General features: G+C 38.4%; 1 protein-coding gene across 2 annotated transcripts in view; it reads left to right on the top strand.

Moving 5' to 3' along the window:
- The first annotated feature begins 209 nt into the window (after positions 1-209).
- Scfd1 (sec1 family domain containing 1) overlaps positions 210-26,892 on the top strand; it is a 62,997-nt gene continuing 36,314 nt past the window's right edge. For both annotated transcript variants that reach the window (XM_034514099.2, XM_076941896.1), the window contains exons 1-10: positions 210-346; positions 5,218-5,288; positions 7,435-7,523; positions 9,147-9,237; positions 10,387-10,509; positions 12,739-12,826; positions 14,358-14,447; positions 16,932-16,987; positions 17,828-17,913; positions 20,149-20,248. In XM_034514099.2, coding sequence (XP_034369990.1) covers positions 295-346; positions 5,218-5,288; positions 7,435-7,523; positions 9,147-9,237; positions 10,387-10,509; positions 12,739-12,826; positions 14,358-14,447; positions 16,932-16,987; positions 17,828-17,913; positions 20,149-20,248 — 846 coding nt within the window. In that variant the 5' untranslated portion in view covers positions 210-294. The remainder of the gene's footprint in view (positions 347-5,217; positions 5,289-7,434; positions 7,524-9,146; positions 9,238-10,386; positions 10,510-12,738; positions 12,827-14,357; positions 14,448-16,931; positions 16,988-17,827; positions 17,914-20,148; positions 20,249-26,892) is intronic.

Below are 26,892 nucleotides of genomic sequence, written 5' to 3'. Positions count from 1 at the left end.
GTCTTGTAATGTTTAGGAGGATTTACACTTCACGGAAAGCTCAGTATCAATTAGATTCTAAGCACTACATGGCGCCCCTGCCCTGAGAAGCAGGTTGAGAGGAGCGATCTCAGGAGGTTTGCTCCAATTGGTCGGAAACGCTGCTGGGAAATCAGGAAACACCAATGTCTGGGACTAAAGGGGCGGGACTGAGGAGGCGGGTCCGCTACCTCTTGACCTGCCCCCTGATTCTGCTTCCGGCGCGGGAGGTCGGGCCACGTCATCTTCGGGCTCCCAGTGCCAGCCGGGCAGTGGATGGTGGGAAGCAAGATGGCGTCCCCGCCCAGCATTCGGGAGAGGCAAACAGGTACTCGGTATTTCCTTCTCTCCGGTTTGTGCCTGAGCAGCGACCGCTCATCATCTCTGGGTTGTTCGTACAACTCGGAGTTGAGCTTCGAGAGCTGCTCCACTTTGAGGTTGTGGGGAAGAGATGGCTGTAGCTTCACAGCCTTTGCCTGTGCTACAAGAGGTTTGAGTAGGCTGGTTGCTACAGTGCTAGCTACTTACTTTTTAATTACAGAGTTTCAGAAGGCCGTCACGGCAAGGACTGGCAGCTGGTGTTTTCTTTTCTATATTGTCACTTAACAAGGTTTATAGGTTTGTTGTATTTCAAGTCTCCCAGGTTGGTTTGGTTTTCACTTTCAGTTTTAGGTCTTTTAAAAACCTGTTTTTGACACTTGAGCCATTATTACAAAATCTAAGTATTCTTTTCAGAGTTCCTTACTTTATGCCACCTTCTTTGGACCCGTATTGGTAGAAGAAAAATGCCAGCTGATAATGATTCCTTCTTCAGCTTGCTGGAAGGGACTTCAGAATATCCATAAAAATTAACAGCGTCTTAGTTCAACTGTTCGACAGATAGTAATTTTAAAATGTATAATAGTTGCATCTTAAGTAGAGCATATTTGTACACCCATTTATAAAGCAAAATAAATTTAAGGATACATATTCCCTGATTTTAGATTTTTTTTCATGTGAGATACACCTGTTTTTCTTTAAGTAAACAACTCTAGTAAGTTGGTGTATGTATATTGGCCCCAAAATAATTATTTATACATATGTATGTATATCACGTATACGTATGATATGTATAAGTCATAAATGATTTACATATGTATGCAATACTACTTGTCTTGAAACTTCCAAAGAGAGTAAAAATAGGCCATAAGCCATAAAGAACTTTAATTATCTTGAATGTTTGCTTATTTGTTACAGGCAATACAACATAACAGTAGAATTTCAACTGTGCCTGATTCCTTCCCTTGTCTTAAAAAAAAAAGAATGATAGATTTGAATGTAGCGTACTGAGCAGAAACCGTACTGAATTGTACATTTCTCAGTAGGTAATTCAGTAAAACTGGTCATGGTAAAGCATAACTTAAATTTGGTAAATATGATTTGAGTATGCTTGAGAATTAATTTTATTTGCAAGCAAATAGAAGCCTAGCTTCTCTTAGAAGTTTGGGTCCAATATCTTAAGAAAACTAAATGAACTAGATTTTACTACCCATCAGTAAAACTGTCCTGATGAAAGGGAGCCTTTTTAAAGTTGAATTTATACAACAGTATATTTTAATATGCAGACATTGTAAAACTGCACTGAGAATTTATCATTAGTTTAGGTAGTTTCTGCTATCTCCATTTTACAGATGAAGAAACTAAAGTACAAAGGTGTTGACTAGCATGCTTATTTCTTGGTTTGTCTCCCTGTAGTACCCCTGTCACCTTAAATGCCACCTTTGTGAAAACTTCATGTAACACATTTCTTCTCTTTCCTGTCTAACATTCAACAGAGTAAGCTGCTTCCTCCTGTTACTCAGTGTTTCACAGCCCAAATCAATTACTTTTTCTCTTGCTGTGATTTCATCTGGCCTCTTAGCTTTCAGCAGTACATGCTGGTGTCTTGGTCTTCTGTTGCTATGAAGAGACATCATGAACATGACAACTCTTATAAAGGAAAGCATTTAATCAAGGCTTACTTACAGTTTCAAAGGTTTAGTTCATTATCATCATGGTAGGGAGAATGTTGGCCTGGAGGCAGACATGATGTCGGAGAAGTAGCTGATAGTTGTTCACCCAGATCCACAGATAACAAGGAGAGAGAGTCTGAGCTTGGAAAGGGCTTTTTGAAACTTCAAAGCCCACCTCCAGTGACTTCCTCCAACAAGGCCACACATCCTAATGTTTTCAACTAGAGCCACTCCCTGGTGACCAAGTCATTAGATCTCTGAGTCTAGGGGGACAATTCTCATTCAAACCACCACAGCTGGTGAGTCCCATGTCTACATGGCTAATGTAGACCTCTATTCTGAAATCAGGCCACTTGATATCATTAATGAAAGCTTCTTTCTTGTAGTTCCTCATGCAAACTCCATATGGTTTGTCTTTTCTTACTTTAACTCAGTTCAGATTTATCAGTAAATCATGCCAGTTGCACTCTGAAACTGTCCAGTACCTGTTGCTATCCCCAACACCGTCTCCTTGAGTTTCTGCAATAAGTTCTATCTGTGCTGTTCCTTTTACAGCCTTGTTTCCTTTAGTTCATTCACAGAATGCACCCATACTAAGCATGGCACACATTTGTCTGAAACCTTTTAATAGCTTCTTCTTTTGACTATGATAAAGGAAAGCGATCTCCAAGTTCACACATGAACTAGTCTCTGCCTTGCTTGATCACTTTTGTTACTTTGTTACCTTTCCTCAAACTCCACACTTGGATCCTCCCCCCCTCCATTTTTTACCCTCTCTGTAGATTCTTTCATAGTAATTTATGTGGCTCACTCCCTCACTTCCTCTAGGCCTTTACTCAAATGTGCATTTCTCAGGAGACCTTCCTAATCACTATTTCAAATTATATCTCACCTTACTTTTCTCCTTTCCTTTCTCCCATTTTTTTTCACAGCATTTATTGTGATTCCATACATCCTAGGTTTTACTTAATTTGTAAATGACCTTTGTCCCTTGACAATAATGAAAAAATTCATGAGGACAGGTAGTTTTTATTTGGTTTGTTTTCCTTCATGTGATGCCCTATAGTTAGGCAGTATCTAGTACGTAGTAAACACTCAGTAAACATTTGCTGAATGAATGAATGAATGAGCAAACAGTACATATAAATGACAGTGTTTACTCAGTGAATGAGTGAAGATATTTTTCTGGGTAAGGGTGAAGTTACCTTAACCAAGTGTAAAACTGTAGGGTAATATATTTAGAGCTCATAAAGAAAATTAGTTTATTGTTTCCATTAGAAGCAGTGATTTCTTAGAGTGTTAAGCTCTGGTCAAGTAGAATTACATACTTTTACCACTCCTTAAACATACACTGTATGCTTAATTAACAAATTTTGTATCAAAACATCTTTGAACAAGTTAGCCAAGGCTTGGAGTTGGAGAAGCTTTCCTAGTTGAGCCAAAACAGTGTGAGATTATCTGCTGGAGCTGGTCGTTCATGGTGAGATGAATTAATGTCTATTAACTCTGGAGAATGCCACATGCCATCTTACATGGCACCAGGCTGTGGTTCTTCCTGCTTGTCATTAAGAATATGATCAACTTCTAGAAATGGGGTTTTCTTGTGTCTTTAGTGCCTGGGCGTGCGTGGGAGGAGAGCACCATGAAAGCTCTGAATCCAGGAGCACTGTGTTTGTGCTATTCATGTGTATTTATAGAATTCTATAACCTCTGTCACTCTTTGAAGTAGGCATAAGTTGATGGTAATGTGTATACTGTAGTACCAGCATTTTCAGGGAAAATAAATATAGGTTGGGCTATATTCTAAGAACTATATCCTAGTTCTTCTGATGGGTGACGAGGCTGTAAGGGCATCTGTATATTATAGAGTGCTATATTTGTAGTTTGGATTGTTGGTTATTCCATATTGCCTGATGTCCAGATGTGTTTAAAAATCAAAGTAGCCAGGCATGGTGGCACATGTCTTTGATCCCAGCACTCAGGAGTCAGAGGAAGGCAGATCTCTGAGTTTGAGGACACCCTGGTGTACATAGTGAGTTACAAGGCAACCAGAACTGTATAGTAAGACCTTGTCTCAAATAATAAAGTAGATTTGAAAGTAGTCACTCTTAAATCACCCAATCTGTACATTGTCTTGAATGCTTGGCTGTCTCAGTTTCAAGTGTTTGCATGCAGGAAGTCATATGTTTAATCTTCAGCACCACATAAAGACCAGGGACTGTGGTAGTGCATGCCTGTCAGTCACCCCAGCAGTTAGGAAGCAGAGGCAAGAACGTTAGAAATTCAAGGTCACTGTCTGCTACACAAGGAATTTGAGACTATCTTAATACAACTGTATTGGAAAAAGGAAAAACTCACACAGCCACATACACACATAGAGAAGTAGCACCAGCCAACATAGCAGATTTTCATTTGCCTTAGGAAAAAAAAAATTTTTTTTAATCTACTGTGGTTTAAACAGGTGAGCAATAAAACCCACAAAATCCTATAACCTGTAAAGCATGGCTGCTGTGGTTTTTTAAAGTGGATAACTTCAGTCTTCTACATTATGAAGTCTCATTTTCTCCAAGGATTATAAAATAATGAAGTTGTATAACCTTTCAGTGGGTTTACTGGCTGTAAAAAGTATTCTTAACTAAAAAAAATAGACCTCCTGTCATGGATCTCCATAGGAAGCAGTTAAGCCTGCCATAGATAGTCTTGGTTTTATAAGGGTTTTCTTCATCAGTAAGCAGTTAGCTACTAAGACTGTTTTGAGATATGAGAAAGCAGTTTCTTTTGGTGTGTATGTAAAAGGCATTATGGGATTGTCAGGGGAAACACACATGCTTTTTCAGGAACGTGGGGTTTTTGTTTGTTATTTTTGTTTCCCACAATGTCAAGGATCAAACTCATGTGTTCTGGGCAAATGCTATCCCTGAGCTATCCCCCAGACCCCAAAGAGCTTTGTCCTGTTTAGTTTTCACAACTTTTGGGACAGGTGCCTTGTTTTGTTTTGCTTTGTTTTTTTTGTTTTTTTTTTTGTTTGTTTTTTAGCTCCCAAACAGATGCCAGTTATCTGTTGGTGAAATTATCTTAAAGATCTGACCCAAGTTTTTACACATCCAGTCATTTCTTTAGTCAGTTTTGTTAGCATTTATGCATTTTGTTTATGGTGAGAAAAATCCAAAGACCTACTATAAATAACTGATGCAAACTTTATTTTCAGTGGCTCTGAAGCGGATGCTGAATTTCAATGTACCTCATGTTAAAAACAGTACTGGAGAACCAGTATGGAAGGTAAGGGCTACTTTAGTGGGAACTGTGGGCTTTTTCTTAGCACCAAAACGATAGGAATTGGAAGAAATTTCTTGAAAATATAAAACCAGTAGTCTATTTTAATTAGAATTACTGAATATTTTATTTATTATTACTTATACAATATAGCTGTTTATATAGCATGTGTAGTCTACAAGAGGATCATATAGGATATGTGCTAAGCTCTGTCATTTTGTAGAAAGGACTTGAGTGTCCAAGAATTTGGTACCTTGGCAGGTCCTGGACCCAAACCCAAGAATACCTAGGACCAACTCTATATGTTCCCCTGGCTATACACATATAGTTGTAATAATGTTTACTTGTAAGTTAAGTACAGAAGAAATTACGAGTTGGAACTGATGGCCAGCATCACTGCTCCTGTGATCTAGAGGCACTGTGATGTAAAACAAACGCTACTGGAAAGTAAGCATTATGGTAGCGTGGTTGGAGATCTGATAACAGACAGCACTGGGTGACTAAAGCGTGGGGAGAAGCATTGAACAGGAGATTTCTCATGCCGTGGGCAGTGTAGAGCAGAACTGCAGGAGACCTTGGCAGAGTGGGATAGGACATAGGAAACTTCTTTGTGCTACTCACTGTGGGTTACACTGTGGGTTGCTTATTACTGTAATTTTCCATTTAATATTTTCTGATCCTGGTTGTTTAGAGATAACTGAGGCTGCAGAAGTAGAAGCTGCAGATAAGGGGCTACTATATATTTAAGAAGTAGAAGCTGCAGGTAAGGGGCTACTATATATTTAAGAAGTAGAAGCTGCAGGTAAGGGGCTACTATATATTTAAGAAGTAGAAGCTGCAGGTAAGGGGCTACTATATATTTAAGAAGTAGAAGCTGCAGGTAAGGGGCTACTATATATTTAAGAAGTAGAAGCTGCAGGTAAGGGGCTACTATATATTTAAGACCTAGAGAGGAGTTTTGGACTGTAGCCCAGGTTGGCCTGAAATTCACTACAGTCCTGCCTCAGCCCCCGAGTGTTCCATTGCCGGTGTGAGCCACTGCATCTGGGTTAGGGACTTAACTTTTTACAACACTCTCTAGTTTACCTAAACTGCTTAAATTTCTAAATTTTCTTTATAGTGTTGAAACTTGTTAAATTTTGGGCTTTTACTTTTCTATCTATTCGTGTGTGTGTGTATGTGTGTGTGTTTTCCTTGCATATGTGTGCACCATGTAAGTGCCTGGTGCTCACAGCCACCAGAGAAGGGTGTTGGATCCTGTCTTAGGGTATCTATTGCTTTGATGAAACTCCATGACCAAAAAGGAAAGGGTTTATATGGCTTCCACGTCCATATTGCTTGTTCACTATTGAAGGAAGTCAGGTCAGGAACTCGAACAGGGCAGGCTCCTCGAGGCAGGAGCTGTTTGAAAAGCTGTGGAGAGGTGCTGCTTATTGGCTTGCTTCATTGCTTCACTTGGCTTGCTAACCCTGCTGTTTTACAGCATCGGGGCAACCACCCTGGGATGGCACCACCCACCATGGGCTGGGCCATCCCCCATTGATCACCAATTGAGAAAATGCCTCACAGCTGGGTCTAATGGAAGCATTCCCTCAACTGAGGCTCCTTCCTCTCTGATGACTCCAGCTTGTGCCAGGTTATTCCAAAGAACCAGTCAGTACAGATCCCCTGTAACTGAATTATCAGATGGTTGTGAACTGCCATTCGGGTGCTGGAAATCAAACCTGGGTCCTCTGAAGAGCAGCCAGTGCTCTTACTACAGAACCATCTGTCCAGCCCCATAGTTTAGTTTAGTTTAGTTATCTCATCTATACATGTTCTTAGAAAGAGTGTTTATAGACTAAGAAAAAACAAGTATGAATTTGTTCTAAGTTCTTTATGAAAGGTTAAAGACTTTATAGTCTGACTGTTAAACTTAGAATATTTTTATAAGAAGCTTCTAAAAGTGTTGCTTTATTTAAACCTAACTGATAATGTTTTAAATAATATATAACTATATAGATGAGCATTTGAGAAGTAGAAATACTAAACTGAACATGGATAAGAATTCAATATAATGATTACTAAATATGATTAACTTATGTTATCATAATGTGGGTTCTCAGGTGGTTGTTTATTAATAATGATGTTTAAACAAACCACTTTTTTAAAGGTACTCATTTATGACAGATTTGGCCAAGATATCATCTCTCCTCTGCTGTCTGTGAAGGAGCTCAGAGACATGGGCATCACTCTGCACCTGTGAGTTTTAACAGATTTAAAGTCAAATTTTTAAAGATTGTTTGTAGAGAAAATTAAAGTTAGGTTATAGTGCCTGTGTAACCTTGAGGTTTAAAAATAGTCTGACTTTGAGCTATATAATTTCAGAATTTAATATTTTTTTTAATTTTCCATTAGACATGGCTGATCTTTGAAGAAAAATAATTTGTGCTCTTTGGCACTCTTCAATCTCTAAAAGGAGTTTGTCTAATTTAAGTATACTTTGAAAAAAACCTATAAATTAGTTTATCAGTAATTGAGCATGTTAAGTGACTACGTGAAATAATGGCCTTCATTCTTTGCTTTCGTGACTTGTAAGCATGCAGCCTCTTTATGTTACCAGTGAGCAGACTGTAGTGTAGAAAACTAACGTAGAAAACTATGATCACCACATAGTTGGATACCTGCTTGATGACAGAGCTGTGGTCATGCTGTTTGTCTAATGGCTCCTAGTGGCAGTAATATGTACAGTTGAGATCTAACTCCATCTGGCATAAGGGTAACAAGACAGACTCCAGTTTGCAAGTAGAGGAAGCAGAACACTACCATCACCAGATGGAATGGCTTATAGGCATGGATGATCCCTGAGAGCCTGGCCTCTGCATGAATAAACTTTATCAGAAAAGTTAGCCTCTGCAACAACCTAGTTTAGACCACTAGTTTCTAGAAATGGAGCTATACCAGGTAGACGGTTGAGTAGAGAGCACACAAAGAAAACAGCCTATGGCTTCCATCACATTCCTCTCACTGTGAGTAGTGACATCTGCACAGACAGGAGTTACTGAGTACATCACGACCAGCAGCATGAGCCCGTCCTTCTTGTTGAGTACAGGCATGACTGAAGAGCTCTGTACCTAGAACGCTAGCCATAGTTCACATCATAAGCATTATAGCCAGTACATCGCATGACAAATAGATCTTCTTACATGGTGAAATGGAGATAATTAGATGGAATTATTCCAAGAGAAGTCGTGAGCATGTCATGTTTGAGATTATCCGATGATCTCCTGTGCGTTCCGTTAGGAAGCAGCCTGTACAGATGTGTACTTAGTGAGTACAGGTTCCTGCTCTCTATCCACAGCGTCATGCAGAAAGTAGAGCAACAGAAGGGCTACGTATTAAGCTGGAAGAAAGTTCTGTTTACTTTTCACTTCTAAATGCCTAATCATGTGTGCTTCAATTCTTACATTCCTTCCACAGGGCCAGCCTTGCTTTCCTGGTTTTCGTCCACCACCCTCCCCATGTATTTCTATGAAAGTTGACATTGACTTTCAATGTATAGTTGCTCTTCCAGGAGGATGGTGGTAAAAGAGAATGTCTGGCCATGGGAAATACTAAAGACCTTAAAAATGGGGGAGAAATGAAAATAAACAGAAGTGACCCTACAGATAGATATGAGTAATGTCAACAGTGTGGGTTTTCTTTTGTTTTGTATTTTCTTCTTTCTAAGGTAAAGACCAGGTTAACTAAGTGACTAATAGCAATAGGTACTAAGAACACTAGTCGCTGAACTATAGACTTCTAGTTTGAGAACTGTTCTTTTAAACTGTCTCTTTAAAAGTACCTGAGGGGGAGAAGTGAGTTGCTGTTCTTTCTGTTTTCCAGCCTTTTGCACTCAGACCGAGATCCGATTCCAGATGTTCCTGCAGTGTACTTTGTGATGCCAACCGAAGAAAATATTGACAGACTGTGCCAGGTGATAAGTGGATTTTATCTGGAACTTAAAATTACCTGATCATTTGAATATCAAGGCAGACTTTTTTCTTTAAAAAAAAAACAAAAACAAAAACAAAAACAAAAACAAACAAACAAACAAAAAAAACCTCAAAACCCAAAGAACATAGATGCTCATTATGGAGAATGTGAATTTCTTTACCGGTTTCCACTTTGAGTTTTGATACTATCTTTTAGTTTTAGTGGAGTAGATTTCTAATTTTTGGCTAGAGAAGCATTATATCAGTAAGACTAAGACTCACTGGCAGGTGGAGCCTGCCCCTACTCCATCAGCAGGGCTGATGCAAGAGGATTGTTGGTTGAAGATTGCTACGAGGTAGACTTTGAGGCCCATAGGTGCTGCATCGTTAGAGCATATCTCAAAACAGTAACAGATTTGAAAATAGAAAGCCTAAGAGGGTCTCATGTAGCCCAGGCTGGACTTCGATTCACCATGTAGCTGGAGATGACCTTGAACCCCGTAATTCTCCACCACGGGATGCACTCACCACCTACCTAACTCTCCTTTATCCACTGACAGTATGATTGTAGTTTTAATCATTGAGTTGTTAGCATATTTGTTAGTTTTCTTTCTTTTTTGAAACAGAGACTCAGCCTCCAATTCGTAATCTTTTTGTGTTGCTGTCTGAAGCTGGGATTAAAGGCATATACTGTCAAGTCCAGCATCTTAGAGATCTTTGTATGCTAGACACTTAGCAGGTTTTTTTTTTTTTGGTTTTTCGAGACAGGGTTTTCTGTGTAGCCCTGGCTGTCCTGAAACTCACTCTGTAGACCAGGCTGGCCTTGAACTCCCAAGTGCTGGGATTCAAGGCGTGCGCCACCACTGCCTGGCTACTTAGCAGGTATATGATAGTATTTTTATGCATTCTATAGACAGCCAGTTCGTGCTTTTGATGTCCTGTTTAAGAAACACCCCAAGTCCATGCTTTCTTTTATAAGTTTTAGGGTTCTGGCTCTGTCATTACTTTGTTCTTATAGAGTACATTTTTGTCATTTATATATCCTGTCTTTTAAATGTGTCACATGCTCCAAAGCCTGGCTTTTAGTTTTAAGAGCTTTTTTCATGGGCATCCTTTCTACTGTAAGAGTTATACATTGATTATATTTCTAGGATCTTCGAAATCAGCTCTATGAGTCCTATTATTTAAATTTTATTTCTGCAATTTCAAGAAGTAAACTGGAAGACATTGCAAATGCAGCATTGGCCGCTAGTGCAGTCTCACAGGTTACCAAGGTAAGAGGCACTTGGTCAAGAGCATTGCTGGTGTACAACTCAACAGTGTCTGAAAGCTCCCAGTTGTTCACACCCAACCAAAACAACCTATGAAGCTAGACGTTCTCCTTGAAAACATGGTCATTGATTGTCTTTAAATTAAGCTAGGAAAAATAAGGCAAACTAGAAGAACTTACAACTTGTTGACTTATGAGACAAATTCTAAGTAGATGTATGTTTATTTCCGGCCAAGGGTCATGAGATCCTTGTAGCTTATTTTAGAAATAATTTGAAAGTTTGTTGTACATTATTTGTAATCATATTGATATTGCTTTATCTGTACTCACTGCAGTAAGTCACTGGATCCTCCTAATCTTTTCTTATTTAGGAAAGCAGGTCTAAAGAGACCACAGAGTATACTATAAGGATAAAAATGTACAACAGGCCAGCATTCCTAGTGACATCTTAGCCAGTGACACTTCAGCTACAGGCACTCTCAGATAAATCCCAGCTCTACCCTGTGTTATGTGTGCCTTTAGAATTTTGAGAGGACAGCAGTTGTGGGACTGTCTAGACAGGAAAGATGAAGCATGCATTTGCACACCCCTCACTGCATCTTAGACGTAGGCATAGCCCATTGCTGCTTGTAAGTAGCTTTTAAGGCTTCTTCATGTGTGTGTGTGTTGTCGCTTTGAAATTCTCATTAATTTCACATAAGCATAGAAATTGTTTTCAATTTGTTGAACTAAATTTAATATCATTCAGATAGGTTTTTTTTTTAGAATACTTTAAAATTTTTACTTATGTGTATGTGTGTATGTATGTACACATGTTGGGGTCAGAGGAGGGTGTCAGATTCCCCGGAGCTGGAGTTACGAGCAGCTGTGAGCTTGTAACCCCACCTGATGTGGTTGCTGGAAAACTAACTCTGGTTAAACATTTTCCTCTGGGAAAACAAGTGGCCTCTGATCCACTCCGCCTGGATCAGTGTTATAAAATTAGTAGTTATAAATTCATAAATGTTATGGTGCCGAGACAGCTACTATGTGGTTGTTAAGAACACGAGGTTACAGAGTAGAGACTGTAACTTACAGTTTTCCCTCAAAGGGATGTCCATTCCTGTCACAGCCACAGTTTTACTTTTTGTATCTTTTTAAATTTTGTTTTCTGAAAATATCACTCTTTTTATTGCCCCAAATTTGTTTTCATTGTTTTAAAAATATTTTTGTTTTTATTATTCCTTTTTAAAATTAATTAATTAATTAATTAATTTTTGTTTTTCGAGACAGGGTTTCTCTGTGTAGTCCTGGCTGTCCTGAAACTCACTCTGTAGACCAGGCTGGCCTCAAACTCAGAAATCTACTTGCCTCTGCCTCCCAAGTGCTGGGATTAAAGGTGTGCGCCACCACTGCCCGGCCTGTTTTTATTATTCTTAACCTCCTCATTAAAAGATGCATATTTTATTTATGTGTCTGTGTGTATGAGTGTATGCCACATGTGTGTAGGTGCAAGTGGAGGCCAGAAGAGAGTTGGACTTAAGAGATTTGTAACCTACTACACATGAGTGCTTGGCACTAAACCCAGGATCTTAGGGTGAGCAAGCAAACACTCTTAACCATTGAGCGATTTCTCTAGCTCCTGTTTTTCTTTTTTATTTATTTTTATTTTCTTATTATTTTATTTTTTAAAATTAATTATTTTTTTTCATGTATGTGAGTACACTGCTGGCGTCTTCAGACACACCAGAAAAGGGCGTTAGACCCCCATTACAGATGGTTGTGAGGCACCATGTGGTTGCTGGGAATTGAACACAGGACCTCTGGGAGAGCAGTCAGTACTCTTAACTGCTGAGCCATCTCTCCAGCACCCAGCTCCTGTTTTTTTTTTTTTTTTTTTTCTTGTTGTTGCTTTTTTTTTTTTTTTTTTTTTTTCTTGTTCTTTGAGACAGGGTTTCTCTGTGTAGCTCTGGCTGTCCTGGAACTCACTCTGTAGACCAGGCTCGCCTTGAACTCAGAAATCTACCTGCCTCTGCCTCCCAAGTGCTGGGATTAAAGGCATGTACCACTACTGCCTGGCTCCTGCTTTTAACTCTTTATATTTATATAGGTAGGCATCCTGCTACTTGGTATAGTTTTTAATTTTTATTTATATTTAATTTTAATTTCCTTATTTTTGCCATTTGGTGATTTAGCCAAACTAAATTTTTACTATAGCTATATTGTAAAATTGTTTTTGTTTGTTTGTTTCTAGGTTTTTGACCAGTATCTCAATTTTATTACTTTGGAAGATGACTTGTTTGTATTATGTAATCAAAATAAGGAGCTTGTTTCATATCGTGGTATGTAAAAACATAGTTTACAAGTCATTGTAATATTTGACAAAATAGCAGTATATCTTAAAGTACACAAAACACAAGCCTCAGATTAAATTATGTCATAGATAAATAAAACATACTAAATTTGGTTTGTAATTGAGTTAAGTACAAGTTCTCTGGCCTGCTTGAAATTCCCACAACGGCTTGCACAAGTGATGCACTCCTGCTAAGTAAGACCGCATCTCCGTGCAGGACAGTTAGTTATCTTGTGCTTTGACCCTCAGCAAAAGGAACATACTTTACTTCTGTATTTATTTAAATTCTGGTCCAGATTGTAAAAACAAAAGACAACATTCTCTTGGCTTCATTGAGATCTCTAGTACGTTTTCTTACTGAAATCAGAGAAAAAATTTTCTTTAGGAGACATGGTCTTGTTTTGTAGCCTAAGCTGGCTTCAAACTTGGGATCCTCCTACCTCAGCTTTCCAAAGGCTTTTAGATATCAACACTGCCATCCTGGGCTCACCTGAGGGTTTTTTTTTGTTTGTTTGTTTTTTTGGGTTTTTTTTGTCAGTTGTTATTTATAAAAGTCTATTTACAGTTTGTTGTTTTTTTCAGACTAATTAGCACCTAACCTAGCTTCCCATAAGTCTTTAAACTTAGAAATTTTATTTATAAATCTGATAAAAATGAAAACAAGCATTTTTTTTTTTCTTGGCTGATTCTATTGACCTGCTAGTCTCTTGTCCATCCTGTCTATCAGGCTGGGCTAGGACACTTCACTATAAGTTCCATCAGGCACTCTCCATAGCATTTATAAATTTGGTACAGTCTTTTTTTTTTTTTTTTTAAAGTAATTCAGTCAGTCCAGGCAAATTTATAAACCTATTAAACAAAACTGCCAAATGTTAAGTAATTTAAAAATAACTAAACTTGTAATAAATTTGAAGTTTCCTAAGCATTCAAATGCTTTCATAGTGACACTTGGGGTAAAATTTGCATTCCTGTCTTTTTAATGGGCTGATGACATATTTACCCAATAAAGTAACCATGTCTTGTCTCAGTCAAATGGAGATCATCTGAGACAAGGGAACTTGATGTTACCCGTCGGGTTGGGATTCCTGATGAACAGTTTGCAGCTGTTAAGGCCGCTTCCTGTTCGTAGACATGGGGCTGGAGTTTGGACCGCAGGGCTGTACTTGTGAAGAGATTTTACTCATGCCAGGTGATTGACAGATTGACCCAGAGTTAATGTTCATCGCGTGTGTTCCATGCTGCCTGTTTTCATCTGGCCTGACTGGATGACAGTAGCGCCTCAGTGAAAGCAAATTTCCTTGGATTTGGTACTGCCTGGTGAAATAATTGTTGTTATCTTCTCTGTTCAGACACACTCTCCTTAGGTACTTTGATATGTCCAGTTAGTTTTTGCTTTCCTCATATGCTGATCATGTTATATATTGGTTTTGTCATTCAGGTTAGTATCTATATATTATATATGTATGCAAGCTTAATAAAGATGTAAATTTTGATTGCTTATTTTTTCCTCTTTATCTTAGCCATTAATAGGCCAGATATCACAGACACAGAAATGGAAACTGTTATGGACACTATTGTTGACAGCCTCTTCTGCTTTTTTGTTACATTAGGTAAGCTTTTCAATCTATCTGTTACTTCAAAGAAACTGATTATTTAACAACTCATTTTGACATGTTACACACTCTAATTTTTTTTGAGACAGGGTCTTACTGGCTGGCCGTGAACTCATAGAAATATGCCTACCTCTGCCTCCCCAGTGCTGAGATTAAAGATATGTGCTATGATATCTGGCTACAATGTTATTTTAAGCTGTCTGAATGTAGAGAGGTTCTCTAAAGTTGAGATAAAGCATGCATTCTATAATATTGAAATAAAATAATTATAGTAACTGCATACCAGTATTCCATGTGAGAAAGCATTCACATTTGCCTTGTCTTTTGAGGTGAGTTCTCATGAGCTCAGGCTAGCCTCCCATGTGCTGAGATGACAGATACACATCACTATCCCCAGCTCAGCAGACCTTTTGAGTTAACTCCTTAGATATGATGGGTAGTTTCAGCTCCTTAATGTACTGTTTAAGTGGTTTGTCAGTGGTTCCAGCCTGTTGTTGACTGTTTTCTAGCTGTCTTTAGTTACTATCATAAAAGCTTTCAAACGTACTTCTGAGTAGAAAGGTCTGTGCGTGGTAGTTTTTAAGGCAAGTGTAAGAGCATCCAGAAAACACTGAACTTAACACAAAATGGTAACCTGCATCATCTATTCAAGTTTAGCATTTCACTGAATTATCTATGTATAGTTACTTCAGTTACATTGAATTTACTATCTAGAAGATAATTTTATACTTTAGTCTTAGATCTTACAGAAAAGTGATTGCAATTTAGATTTTATATATACCTAAAACCTCTTGATTAAGGTAACCCTCACGGATTAATAAACTCTATTAATAAATATTAATAAACTCTTTCACAAGTAGAAATAAAAGAGAAACTATTTGAAGCATATATGGGGCTTAGATATATGAGGAGAATTTGTATAAATTCTTGGGTTCCTCCCTTTCAGAGAGTCCTTCCCCAATTTTACATCTTAGCCTCAAACTCAGATCTTTGGTTTCTGGCCCAGTAGGTCCCCTTATTTTTAGTCTGTCATTTCTCTGTTGCCACATGTCTCCATTTTTTCGACTTTTGCCTCTGTCTAGTGCTTTGCCTGTGTCCTCACTACCCTGCAGTGGACTTGGGTGTTGGTTGGCTGATGGGCTGACCCCAGGGCTGTACTAGGTCAACACTGCAGTGCAGTGCTGATCTTCAGCCTTTGTGTTTGCTGTCCTCACTGGTAAGAAGGCTGCAGGGGTATAACCTGTAGTTAAAAACAGGCGTGTTACCTCTCTCTGCTTTCCTGTACTCTCTTGCCTTCTGCCTGTGTTATGCTCATGGCATGCATGAGAGTTGTTACTGTTACTAGCAGAAGTCATAGCAATAGTAGTAGTTACATTTTAAAACAGTAGATTAGAACAGAGATATACAAAAAATAATATCCAGTGTTTTCCTTATATATACTACATAGTAGGTAGAAAATAGTCTGATGATGTCATCGGTTTGTTGTTGTTGCTGTTTGCTTGTTTGCAGAGACAGGGTCTTCCTGTGTCACTTGAGCTCATCTTGAATCTCTATTGTTCTGCCCTGCTTCTGAGTTCTGGGATCGCAGCCTCCTTGCCCAGATGGCTGTCTATGTATTCTCCCTTTTGCTATTTTTGGTTGGGGATGGTTCTTTTAAGGTACAGGATCTCATATATAGCGCAGCCTCGCTGGTCTTGAAGTTTCTTATCTCAACTTTCCCAAGGGCTAGGATTATAGATGTGTGCCACCATGTCCAGGATTTATACATTTCAAGTACCATTTGAACTTTTTATAACAAGCATGTATAATGTAGGCCATCAGAAGGCTTTTAAAATTAATAGTATTGTACATTTTCACTTGAAAGTAAGCATGTTTTCCTCTGGAAAAGCAAGTGCTTCAGTGACAAACAGTCATTAACACACTTCACGGTTTTCTGTCTGAGGTTTAGCCTTTGATAAATCACTTACTGCATCATAGAGAAAGGTACGAGGAGATTCAGTGAGTTGATGTGGGTGTGGAGAGACATTGAGGGTCACTCCGAGCTAGTGAAGACCGTGCTTGCTCCTACCATTTAAGTTGGCATTACAAAAGGATTACAGTCATTTACTGTTACGTTATTTTTTAAAGTAGTCGCAAACTGTTGTAGTCCCTAAACAGTTTTTATCCTTTCATTTTGAACCAAATAAAGCAACTGCTGTGACTAGAGGGTAAAGTTATCCTTTGAACTACGAAAGGAAGTCGGGATGCTGATCTAGTCCATCCCCTGAAAATATTAGACCTGCTGATCAGCTCCATATAAACAGATGCCTCTGCAGCCTGTTTATTTCTTAAGGAGAGGTTAATTTCTGAAACCTTGTTTTCACTCTTGAGATGTTTAAGTCCTTTTGTGTCTAGCATGAAGTTGTATGTATGGTGACATCTGCTGAAGTATGCATTTTAACTAAGAGCGGAGGTTATCGCTAACACTTACTATTAACATAGGTGCTGTTCCCATCATCCGATGCTCAAGAGGAACGGCAGCAGAAATGGTGGCAGTGGTGAGTTTCTGCCTCTGAGCACAAACACTGCTGTGTAAATTGCTCTCCCATAAGGTCATTAGCTGTCTCTGTCAAGGACTCTGGCTACCTGGGTTGTCCGTGAAGTAGCAATGACAGAGACTTGGTTACTTTGAAATTACTGCCAAAATAGAATGCCCTTTAAGAATGTCTCTGCAGTAGAGTAAAATTGTCAGTTCCGTGTGCTTGTCTTAATCTTCACTGCACTTTGTGACATGCACTTTTACGTATTTTACACTTACCTTTCCCCCAAATTATTCCATATTCAGCTTTTTGTTAAATAGCAAGTGATTATTAACAACATACATTTTTAATATTCATGTTGAGTTGAAGAAATTTTCCTTTAAAGATTAAAAGGGGGATTAGGGAAACCAAAGAATTTCTTTTTTAAAAAAGTATACATGGCACAGAAAGACTGTGTAATACACTGACTGCTGTGTGGCTCGGCTGCCCGAGTAAGCCCTGGTGGAGGCCGACTCCCTCACGCGCCACATCTGAGCTGAGCTTTCTGTACCCTGCTCTCTCTTTATTCTCCCCCATCCAGATGAGCCTGCTTTACTTTAGTCATGCTTAAGAGAAGCTTGGTCACACTGCAAATGCTCATTACTTATACCAGGATTGAAACACATATTTTTAAATTGATTTTCTTAAATACAAGTTATACTGGTATTGAGATAACTAAAATGCTAAGATATTTAAGTTTTAGAATTACCACTTTGTAAAGAAGATACAGACTTCTTGATTATATAACTAAAACACATTGAGTCACCTACATAATGTTATAAGAAAGTGTTAATGGTTCATCTAAAATTTGCTTTTCAGAAACTCGATAAAAAACTTCGGGAAAATCTAAGAGATGCAAGAAACAGCCTTTTTACTGGTGATCCACTCGGAACTGGCCAGTTCAGGTATTTATTTGCCTCTTGAGTACAAACAAGAGTTAATGTACTTGAAAATAAAATAGGAGTTTTTGTTTTGTTTCCCTTGTATGATAAGAATACTTTTTATCGTAAGAGAACTAATTCTTACTTTTTGATCTGACATTAGAGTCAAGGTTTTGACTTAAATTGAAGCATAGGAACCATGCAGAAATTATCTTCTTTTGGTAGAAATGTCTCTATATGTTTCCATCTGTAGAATGCATTTTGTTTGCATGGCTTTCAAGGTTCAAAGCAATTTTTTTCAGCTCTCAGTCATCTTCTTGGTGATAAGTGGGAATGCTCTGTTCCCTCTTCCTCTCTGAGATACTAAGACCTTGCAAGCTATCTCTGTCGTTTAGCATGAGCAAGTAATGCCAAAGAGACTGACTTGTCAGTTCCTGTCAAGTAGGAATATTAAAGACCCATGTAGAGTTGAGTGCATTTTGATTTGTTTTCTTTTATTTTTTGTTTCTCTTTGTTTATAGCCCTGGCTGTCCTAGAACTTGCTCTGTAGACCAAGCTGGCCTTGAGATCTGCCTGCCTCTGTTTCCCACATGGTGGGATTAAAAGCGTGTGCCACTACCACTTGGCCTGAATTTTGATTCTTAACAGAAGTAAACATTATTGACATAAAGAAATAAATTTATGGAAATGTCTAAGAATTATTAAGAGGAGAGAGTTTTGTAAAATGACTTCTTACCAACAGTTTTAATGAATTAGTAAAGCCTGTGGGGGCAGAAACTATGTCTAGAAATAACATTTACTTATTCATATACTCTTAACTGTGAGGGCTTCTTGACTATGAACAGCTCACAGGGGCTCTGTGTTTAGTTATTTGGCCCTACCAACTCTCAGTCATTGTATGTCCTCCTCCACTTTCCTTGCTGTTCTTAAGTATCCTTAATATTGTTTCTCATTAAGCGGACACATCTGTTCTCACTGGTTGGTTTTCATACCTTACCTAATAGTCTCCTTTTTACCATGCTGTATTATGTACTCTAAAAACCAATAAAAGGGTGCTATTTTATTTAGTTGGATAAACTTCAAAAAATTTCATCTCATTGCAATATTATAACATTTTATCATAATTTGTTGAATATATTTTAAATTATTTTAATTAGCAATTTGTTGGATAGGTGTGAAATGTGTTTAAATACAACCATAGACTAGTGCTTATCAACCATCTTGATTCTGCTGCCCACAGACATGCCACGTTTAATAGTCTTAACCAAGTGTGTGCTTCTCGAATCTAGTGGTGTGTAGTGTAGCATATCTAGAAGCATGTAATGCTAACTTATCATGCACAGGACAAACATAATGAGCAAATTATGTAGCCTCAAATGTTAGTGCCACAGTTAAGAAACCCTGCCATAAGCCGTCTTCCTCTCTTTCCACATGTGCTGGGATAATAAGACTGTAGTCGTAGTGATATTATCACTGATATTTTAACCTTGAGTCAGTGCACTTAGGAAAACCCACTGACCTATGCCTATGGGGTAAAAAGGTACTGGTGTGGTCCTTGCACAGGGAGATCTCTATAGCTCATGTGACCAGGTAGAGGAGACTTGTGAAAGTGGCATGCACTGCAGAACAGGAATGCCTCTAGAGAACATCACTAGTACTTGGTAACACCTGGTAAGCAGACTCTGTGCCTCCATTTTGTTCTTGACCTAAATTGTGATACTGGAATACTAAGTATATAATACTAAGTAATACTAAGTGAGTAGTTACTGCTGTGGAAGGTGTCTTCATTTTTTATATCATAATGTGATAGAGCTTTTTAATGCCCTTCTTACAAAGCTGCTTTCTTGAATTTGTGTTTATATTTGTAGGAAGGAATGTAATTTTAAAGTATGAAACTATCAAACATTTGGATAAATTTATGTAATTCTACTATTTTCCCCAAAGAGAGCGATACCTATTCCTTTTTTGTTTTTGTTTTTTTTTTTAAAATATGCACTTTATGTCAGAGAAGCAGTTTCATTGACTATAAAAAATATTCTGTAAATGTATTTCTATAGATCTCCTTTAAGAAATTCTTCTGAGACTTAAAAATCTAATATTAAGTATTAGTTCATGATCATAACTGACTGTAGTAGAAATGTTGTTTTACAGTTTTAATATCAGCTGTTCATATCAAAATGATACCCTGGAAAGTACTAGAAAGTTTTAAATATGTACATTGCTGTCAAGTTTATATAATGCTTTGACGTACATTTGCAGCTTCCAAAGGCCTTTATTAGTCCTTGTCGACAGAAACATTGATTTGGCAACACCGTTACACCATACATGGACATACCAAGCGCTGGTACATGATGTGCTGGTAAGAGACTAAATATAGCACTTCTTATTGAAATGTGATAAATTCAGTAGTTACCTTAATTTTAAATGAGCCTTGTGGCTATAGACACAAAGTTAAGGGGAATAAAACTGAAAAATCTGGATAGAATAATAGTGATATAGATGTTCAAGAAGTTTGTAGTTGGGAATTTATGATTAGAGGCATTATTGGCAGCGATGGAAAGGAAGCAATGAAAGAAATAATCAACCGGATTGTTTCATGCTAAGGCCATAAAATTTAAAATTGAAATCATTTCTCTTAGAGAGCAAAACTAGTTTTTTCCTTTTCTTTAGGGTTCAGATAAACTTCATTTAATGGTAAAAAGGAGCAGTATTTTCATGTTGTCTAATGTTTTCTGAAGCAATTTTAATTACATGCTTAAAAATTTGTATACCTATGTTCATATTCATCAGCTAAATGTTTGTTTTGTAATGTATAGAAATAAAGCACAGCCTCAACCTTCAAAGGCAATGTAAAGAAAATATATGCAAAATAATTTCTTTAACAACACTAGTAACATCACAGTAGTCTTCCATTTCATAAACAGAAAAGCTGAGAAGCAAGAGAGTTTTCCAAGCATAGTGCTCATTTTAGTCACCCTGATGCCCTGGGAGCTATGGCAGGAAGATAACCTGGAGGCTATCATAGCCGTAGGGGAGACCCTGCCTGAGAGAGTTCAAAGAATCTGAACCCAGAACATTGGCTCTAAAACAAGCATTCTAGTTAACTGACTTCCAGGACTATAACATAGCATCACAAAGATGAAACTATGCCAGCGGCTCTAGGAAAACTGTCAAGGAAATACTAGTGAACATCCTTTCAGTACAGAAGCAAAAGGAACCAATGAGAGCCTTAGAAATAAGCATGAAGGCATAGCTTAAGAGGCCAAAGGAAGGTGGAATGAATGAATGGGTATTTTGGACCTAGGCTTTAACAACTACAAAAAGACACAAGTACTACTGTTTCCCTGAAGCTGCTTTCTAGGAAGAAGAGACTGGCAATAAACAAAGGAAACAAAACCTTCAGAAGGTAGAAAAGTACTCTAGAATAAAATGCTGATGAACAGCACTGAGATTTTAAACCCAGACAGACCTCACTTGTAAAATGACAGGCAAGGAAGATGCAAAGGTCAATTATAAATCGTGTAGCCTCCTGGGGCAGAGTACTCTAGGTGGGAAGGTTCCAGTGTTTGAAGAGTGGAAGGGTAGCACACTAGCCACAGTGAGGTAGCAGAGAGAAGGAAACAAGGTTGTGTAGGACCTAGAAGCAATACAATACAGTACATGGGCTCCCGTCACACACCAAAACAGATTGAGATGAGCTTAAGGCAGTTGGCGAAGAAAAACAGTTCCTTTTTTTTTTTTTCTTTTTTTACCTGCCTAGAGAGTTGAGAAAGGAGAGTGATTGCTGGAAGGATACTTGTGAGGTCCAGAAAAATGAGAGTAATTACCACATTTTTGTGACCCAGTGGGAATGATGAAGAAAACATTTAATGATGCAGGAGCAACAGTGAGTCATATGGACCATAGCATTAGCATTCGGACCATTTGTTGTGCAGGCCTCAGGGACATTCTGACATATTTGGCAGCATCCCTAACCTTGATCAATCCTCAAAGTTTCTTTGCACCATGCCAAATGTATCCTGGGGAAAAGAGGTGTAGAACGAGGTAGTATTTGCCTCTGATTGAGAGCAATTATTACTGACTAGTGAAGTGAGTTTCAACACTGGAGTAGGTTTAGGGAGGAGGGGTAAGCCAGTTTGGAGATAGCAAAAAGAAGACGGACAGTCCCAGGTCCAGAGCTGTGTGAAGGTGAAAGAAAATTATCTCATGCTGAAAGAGGTAGCCCTCTGGAGTTCAATTAGAGAACAAAACCACAGATGTTTAGAGAGAGATTCAAAATGCCGTTTCTCAATGACTGAGTTTTAGTTTCAGAGCTTGTAACAGCGGGATTTTCAGACCTGAGTTCAAATGGGAGATGAGATCTCGTGGTGGAGAGGCCTGCAGAGTGGGCATGTTGAGCATCTTAGCTGCCTCCAGTCATGCTTCATCAGTAGCCCTCCAACTGTGTCAAGGGAGCCAGGGGTCTAAGGGTCTGAGCGAAAGCATGCCATGTAGGGATCATCTCTCCTGTTTGTGGCCGTGTGGAAGCTATCTAGAGCACTGAGGTAATCTAGTGATCTTTCCTTCCTACTTTCCTTCCTTCCTCCCTCCTTCCCTTCCTTCCTTCTTTCCTTCTTCCCTTCCTTTCCTTTCTGTTTTTTTTTTTTTTTTTGTTTGTTTGTTTGTTTGTTTGTTTTTGTTTTTGCTTTTTTTGTTTTGTTTTGTTTTTGAGACAGGGTTTCTCTGTCCTGGCTGTCCTCAAACTCAGTATCTACCTCTGCGTAAAGGCATGTGCCACCACCACTGGGCTAGGATCCTTTTTAATTGCTACATTTAAAGCATTATTTGGCCCCTTGACTCTCCTAGATATAGGAAATTGAAATATAAAATTCTGTACATATGGGAAGGAAGACATATGTACATAATTTCAACAGAAAAGATTAATATTGAGTCCTTGTCAGAAGACAGGAACATAGAACTGACCAAGGCTAACACTGGCTGCTTGTGATGAAATCAGAGTGAGGGATGGAAGTTTTCATGTAGCAGTAGTACTCTCTGTCAAGTTAGAACACACTCTGTATTGTTATTTAAATAGTAAAAACTTAAGACAGAGCAAACACCATGGCTCACGTTAGAGCTTGAGGCAGAGGAGCAAGTGGAGGCCAGGTTATTTTCCTAAGTGTCCTGCAGCCTCACAGAGGTTGCTCACAGCAAACCACACAGCTGTGGTGACCTACTTCTGCTACTTTTAATGCAGTTTTAACATTTTTATTTGTTGTTGAGTTTTTCGAGACAGGTTCTCACATCATAGCCGTGGCTGATCCGGCTCACCTCACAGCGGCCCTCCTGCTGTTGTGGCAGATTATAACTGTGCTATTATTACTTTTTTAAGCTCAAGGATGGTTTTATTAATTTAAAAAGAAAACCTCTGGGGAATGTGGACTGTAAATCCTGACAGTGTGCAGGGAAGAATTGAGGAGAGGTATAAAGTCCTGTCACGAGAGGTAAGCTGGCATGCGCCATCCACATGATGGGAGCCCATGTACCAGCAAAAGCTCCCCTGGGCACCTGCTAGTGTCCAGAGGGAGACAGAAAAGGAGGAAGTCAGAACTGACAAAGATAAGGAAGACCCAACCTGACAGTGGTTTTAGGGACCCTTACTTACTGATTTTTTTTTTTTTTTAAGCTACTTTGGAATTTTCAGTTTTCAGAAGTCTTCATAATTAATTCTCTTTGTTTCCACAAGATGGAGTAAAATGTCTACTTTGGTAACAAGGTTGACTTTTGATTTTTTATGTTGGCCTGAAAAACCTAAACCACTGATAATTATTTCTATATTAGATCTTGGAAACAACTACGATAATTGAGACAGCTTTTCTGTGCGTCAGAATGGTTAGTTTTTAAATTTAAATGGAAACTATACTCTTCAGACAAAAAAGTTTGCAACACCCTTCTTGTTTGAGAATATAAGAACCAATAAATGATTAGACAGTCAGAGGCTTTCATTGTGCCTCAGCCTTGGGTGGGCAGATGTGACTGTCCACCATGGGAGAATGCTTGGTCAGTAGTGGACACATTTCAGTTTGGTAGCTTTGCTTTTTTTTTTTTTTTTTTTTTTTTGGTTTTTCGAGAGAGTTTCTCTGTATTCTCTGTATAGCTCTGGCTATCCTGGAACTCACTCTGTAGACCAGGCTGGCCTCACACTCAGAAATCTGCCTGTCTCTGCCTCCCAAGTGCTGGGATTAAAGGCGTGCGCCAGGTATGTTTTCTTTTACTAAGCTTTGTTCTCCAAATCACAGACGTCTCTCCTACTAACTAATCTTAATTCCTGTGCTGTTTCCCTTCATGTTCTACTTGCTTAGTGACTTTTCTATCCCTGTTTTGAGACATGGTCTTCCTGTGTAGCCCTGCTGGGGAACTCACAGCAGTCCTTCTGCCTCAGCCTCCTAAGTGCTGGGATTACAGACCTGAGCCGTCATGCGTATCTCATTATATCCTTCGTTGTTGTTTTCTGGGTTTATTTCCTCTCCCCACTTGTCATCATTGACCAAAGTTTTGTGGTTCTAAAGCAATATGTTATCATCAATATATTATCATCTGCCAATGTAAATTTGGATTTTTTCTAGTAGTCACACTAAAAAGATAAAAAGGAGCAGATGAAATTTATTTTAATAATCTAATAGTGTGAGTTTTAGCTCTCAGCACAATCAATGTATATACCATTAAATTTTATATTCCTCCTCTATAAATGTGATTCTATTAATTCAGGGTTTTTATATACATCTTTGTTTAGGGTAGCTGCATTCCAGGTATTTAATTGCTACTAATGACAATAGAATTGAACAGTGTAGTTCTTAATCATAAGGCCCAAGATCTTTATCATTTTTAAAATTGAATAAAATATTAAAGTTTTCAAATATTTTCATTTGCCAGCAATGTACATAGCATAGATTCCGTCCAGTTCACAGATCCTATGCTCACGAGGAGATCTAAGAGTGAGCAAGCTTTTTAGAGACATTGCTGACACAAGATTCCTTGGGTTCTGAACTAAAATAAAATAGATGATGCTTACTAGTCTAGTCAACATTCACACTTAGTGGTTTAAAAAATTCTTAATTCCTGTGGTATTTGTGCTCCTTGCCCCATCTGTATGGTCAGGGAGCTCTGTTCACATTCACACAGAGATTGAGGATGATGAAACCATCTCAGTCCATACTTTCATATCACTATTGTGGGTTACATTTCATTTAAGGCACATTTCAAATGAAAACAGAATCAAAGTATAGGGTTGTGGGTCAGTGGTAGAGTGCTTTGTAGAATGAGTGAGACCTTGGCTTCACTTCCTAGTACCACAGTCCTCTCATGATGCCTGTAGCAGTCACTCAGCTTGAGATCTTATGCACATAGACTTCATGTAAACAGGGGTGTTCAGTAAGTAAAGTACTTGCACAAGCATGAGGACCTGAGTTTGGATCCCCAGCTCCCATATAAAAGCCAGGCATGGCTGCAGAGCTCAGAGATGGGGACAGACAAATCCAGGGGCTTCTTACTTTCACATTTTGGTCACAGAAACTGAGTCATGTTTTTCTAAAGACTTCCCTACTTTCTGCGTTTGGCTGATTGGTTGTACTGATGGTACATTTCCCCGTGTTGCCTTGCTCCACAATGGCCTGTGTATAGCTGGAGGTAGAAGTTTGATTGGCTTCAACTCTGTTAAGTCCCCTTCATGCCCGTGTTGGATAGTTTCTGCTTTATGGCACTGTCAGAAATGGAATGTTTGTCAGTGCTATAGCGATGAGGCAGGTCAGCAGATTAAATCTGCTCTGCCCCCTGCAAAGTTCTCCGTGCACCTTTCCTTACTGACATTGGTGATGGTTGTCCAGGTTATGTGAATGGAGACTGTATAATGCTAGCATTCCATCTATATCTCTTGCAGCTGATATGCCTAAATAAATAAATTTCCTTACCAACTACTTAACATGAATGTTTAGTTTATTTGTTTACTTGTTAGTTTGGAGAGTGAATTCATGCCTTAGCAATGTGCAAAGCAGTTAACAGTGGTGGTAGTTGTTTGGTTTTATGAAATGGACTTTTATATTTGAGATAATATGAAATAATTTTAGTCATTCATTTTGATATACACATTATGACATCTTTGTTCTATCATATTGGCCAGGGAATCTAATTAATGTAACTCCTATTAGTCTTCAACAGCTCTCTTGTTTTCAGTCATCAATATTTTTTTCCTGGTTCATTATGAGATCATTTCCTGACTCAAGCCTAGAAGCAGCCATTTCTCCAGAAGCCATGATTCCTTTGGGTGACAAATAGCACTTAAAGAGCATTGTGCGATATGCTGGGTCTGTTACTTCTTCTGCTACTTCTTTGCTTGTAGACATTTTCAGTAGTGAGAGACATTGCATAGTATTCCTCATTTTCTGAGAGTAAAGGATGTGTCTTGTTATGACTTACTGTAGTAATACGAAATTATAGCATTACATTAGACAACCATTGGTTTGTGTACAATTTAAAAGCATCACTGTGGCTTAATTTTTCACTTCATTCTTATGTGTTATAATCCTTGTTTTGCTTGAGTTTTATTTGACAGCTTGATTTGAACCAAAGAAACCTTATATGGCTTTTGTAAAACAAATTATTTGGATTTAAGTTATAAAACAACTTAAAATCTGAGAAATAACATAATAATAACTTAAGTTGTTAAATAACTTCATATCCCTACGTCATCATGCTGATACTGTTCTCTCTGCTTATTCAAGAAATAATTATGATTTGCAGAAGAGCCGTTTACCAACTCTAGATACAGTTTATCACACCTTTTCCTAACTGTTTGCTTTCTCACTGACGGTACGTCAGACCCCACACTACTGAACTCTAGAAGAGTTGAGTTCCTAGGGTGGTAAGACAGGACGATGCATTTCTTCTGTCCTGAATGGGCAGGGCCAGGATAGGAGCAGATCCTTGGCAGATGTGAGAACTCGTAGATGGTACCTTGCATACCTGTGT

This window comes from Arvicanthis niloticus, chromosome 11 (genome assembly GCF_011762505.2).
Source record: "Arvicanthis niloticus isolate mArvNil1 chromosome 11, mArvNil1.pat.X, whole genome shotgun sequence".
Classification (NCBI taxonomy): domain Eukaryota; kingdom Metazoa; phylum Chordata; class Mammalia; order Rodentia; family Muridae; genus Arvicanthis; species Arvicanthis niloticus.
The sequence above is the reverse complement of the archived record's forward strand: the minus strand, read 5'-3'. Positions and strand labels throughout refer to the sequence as shown.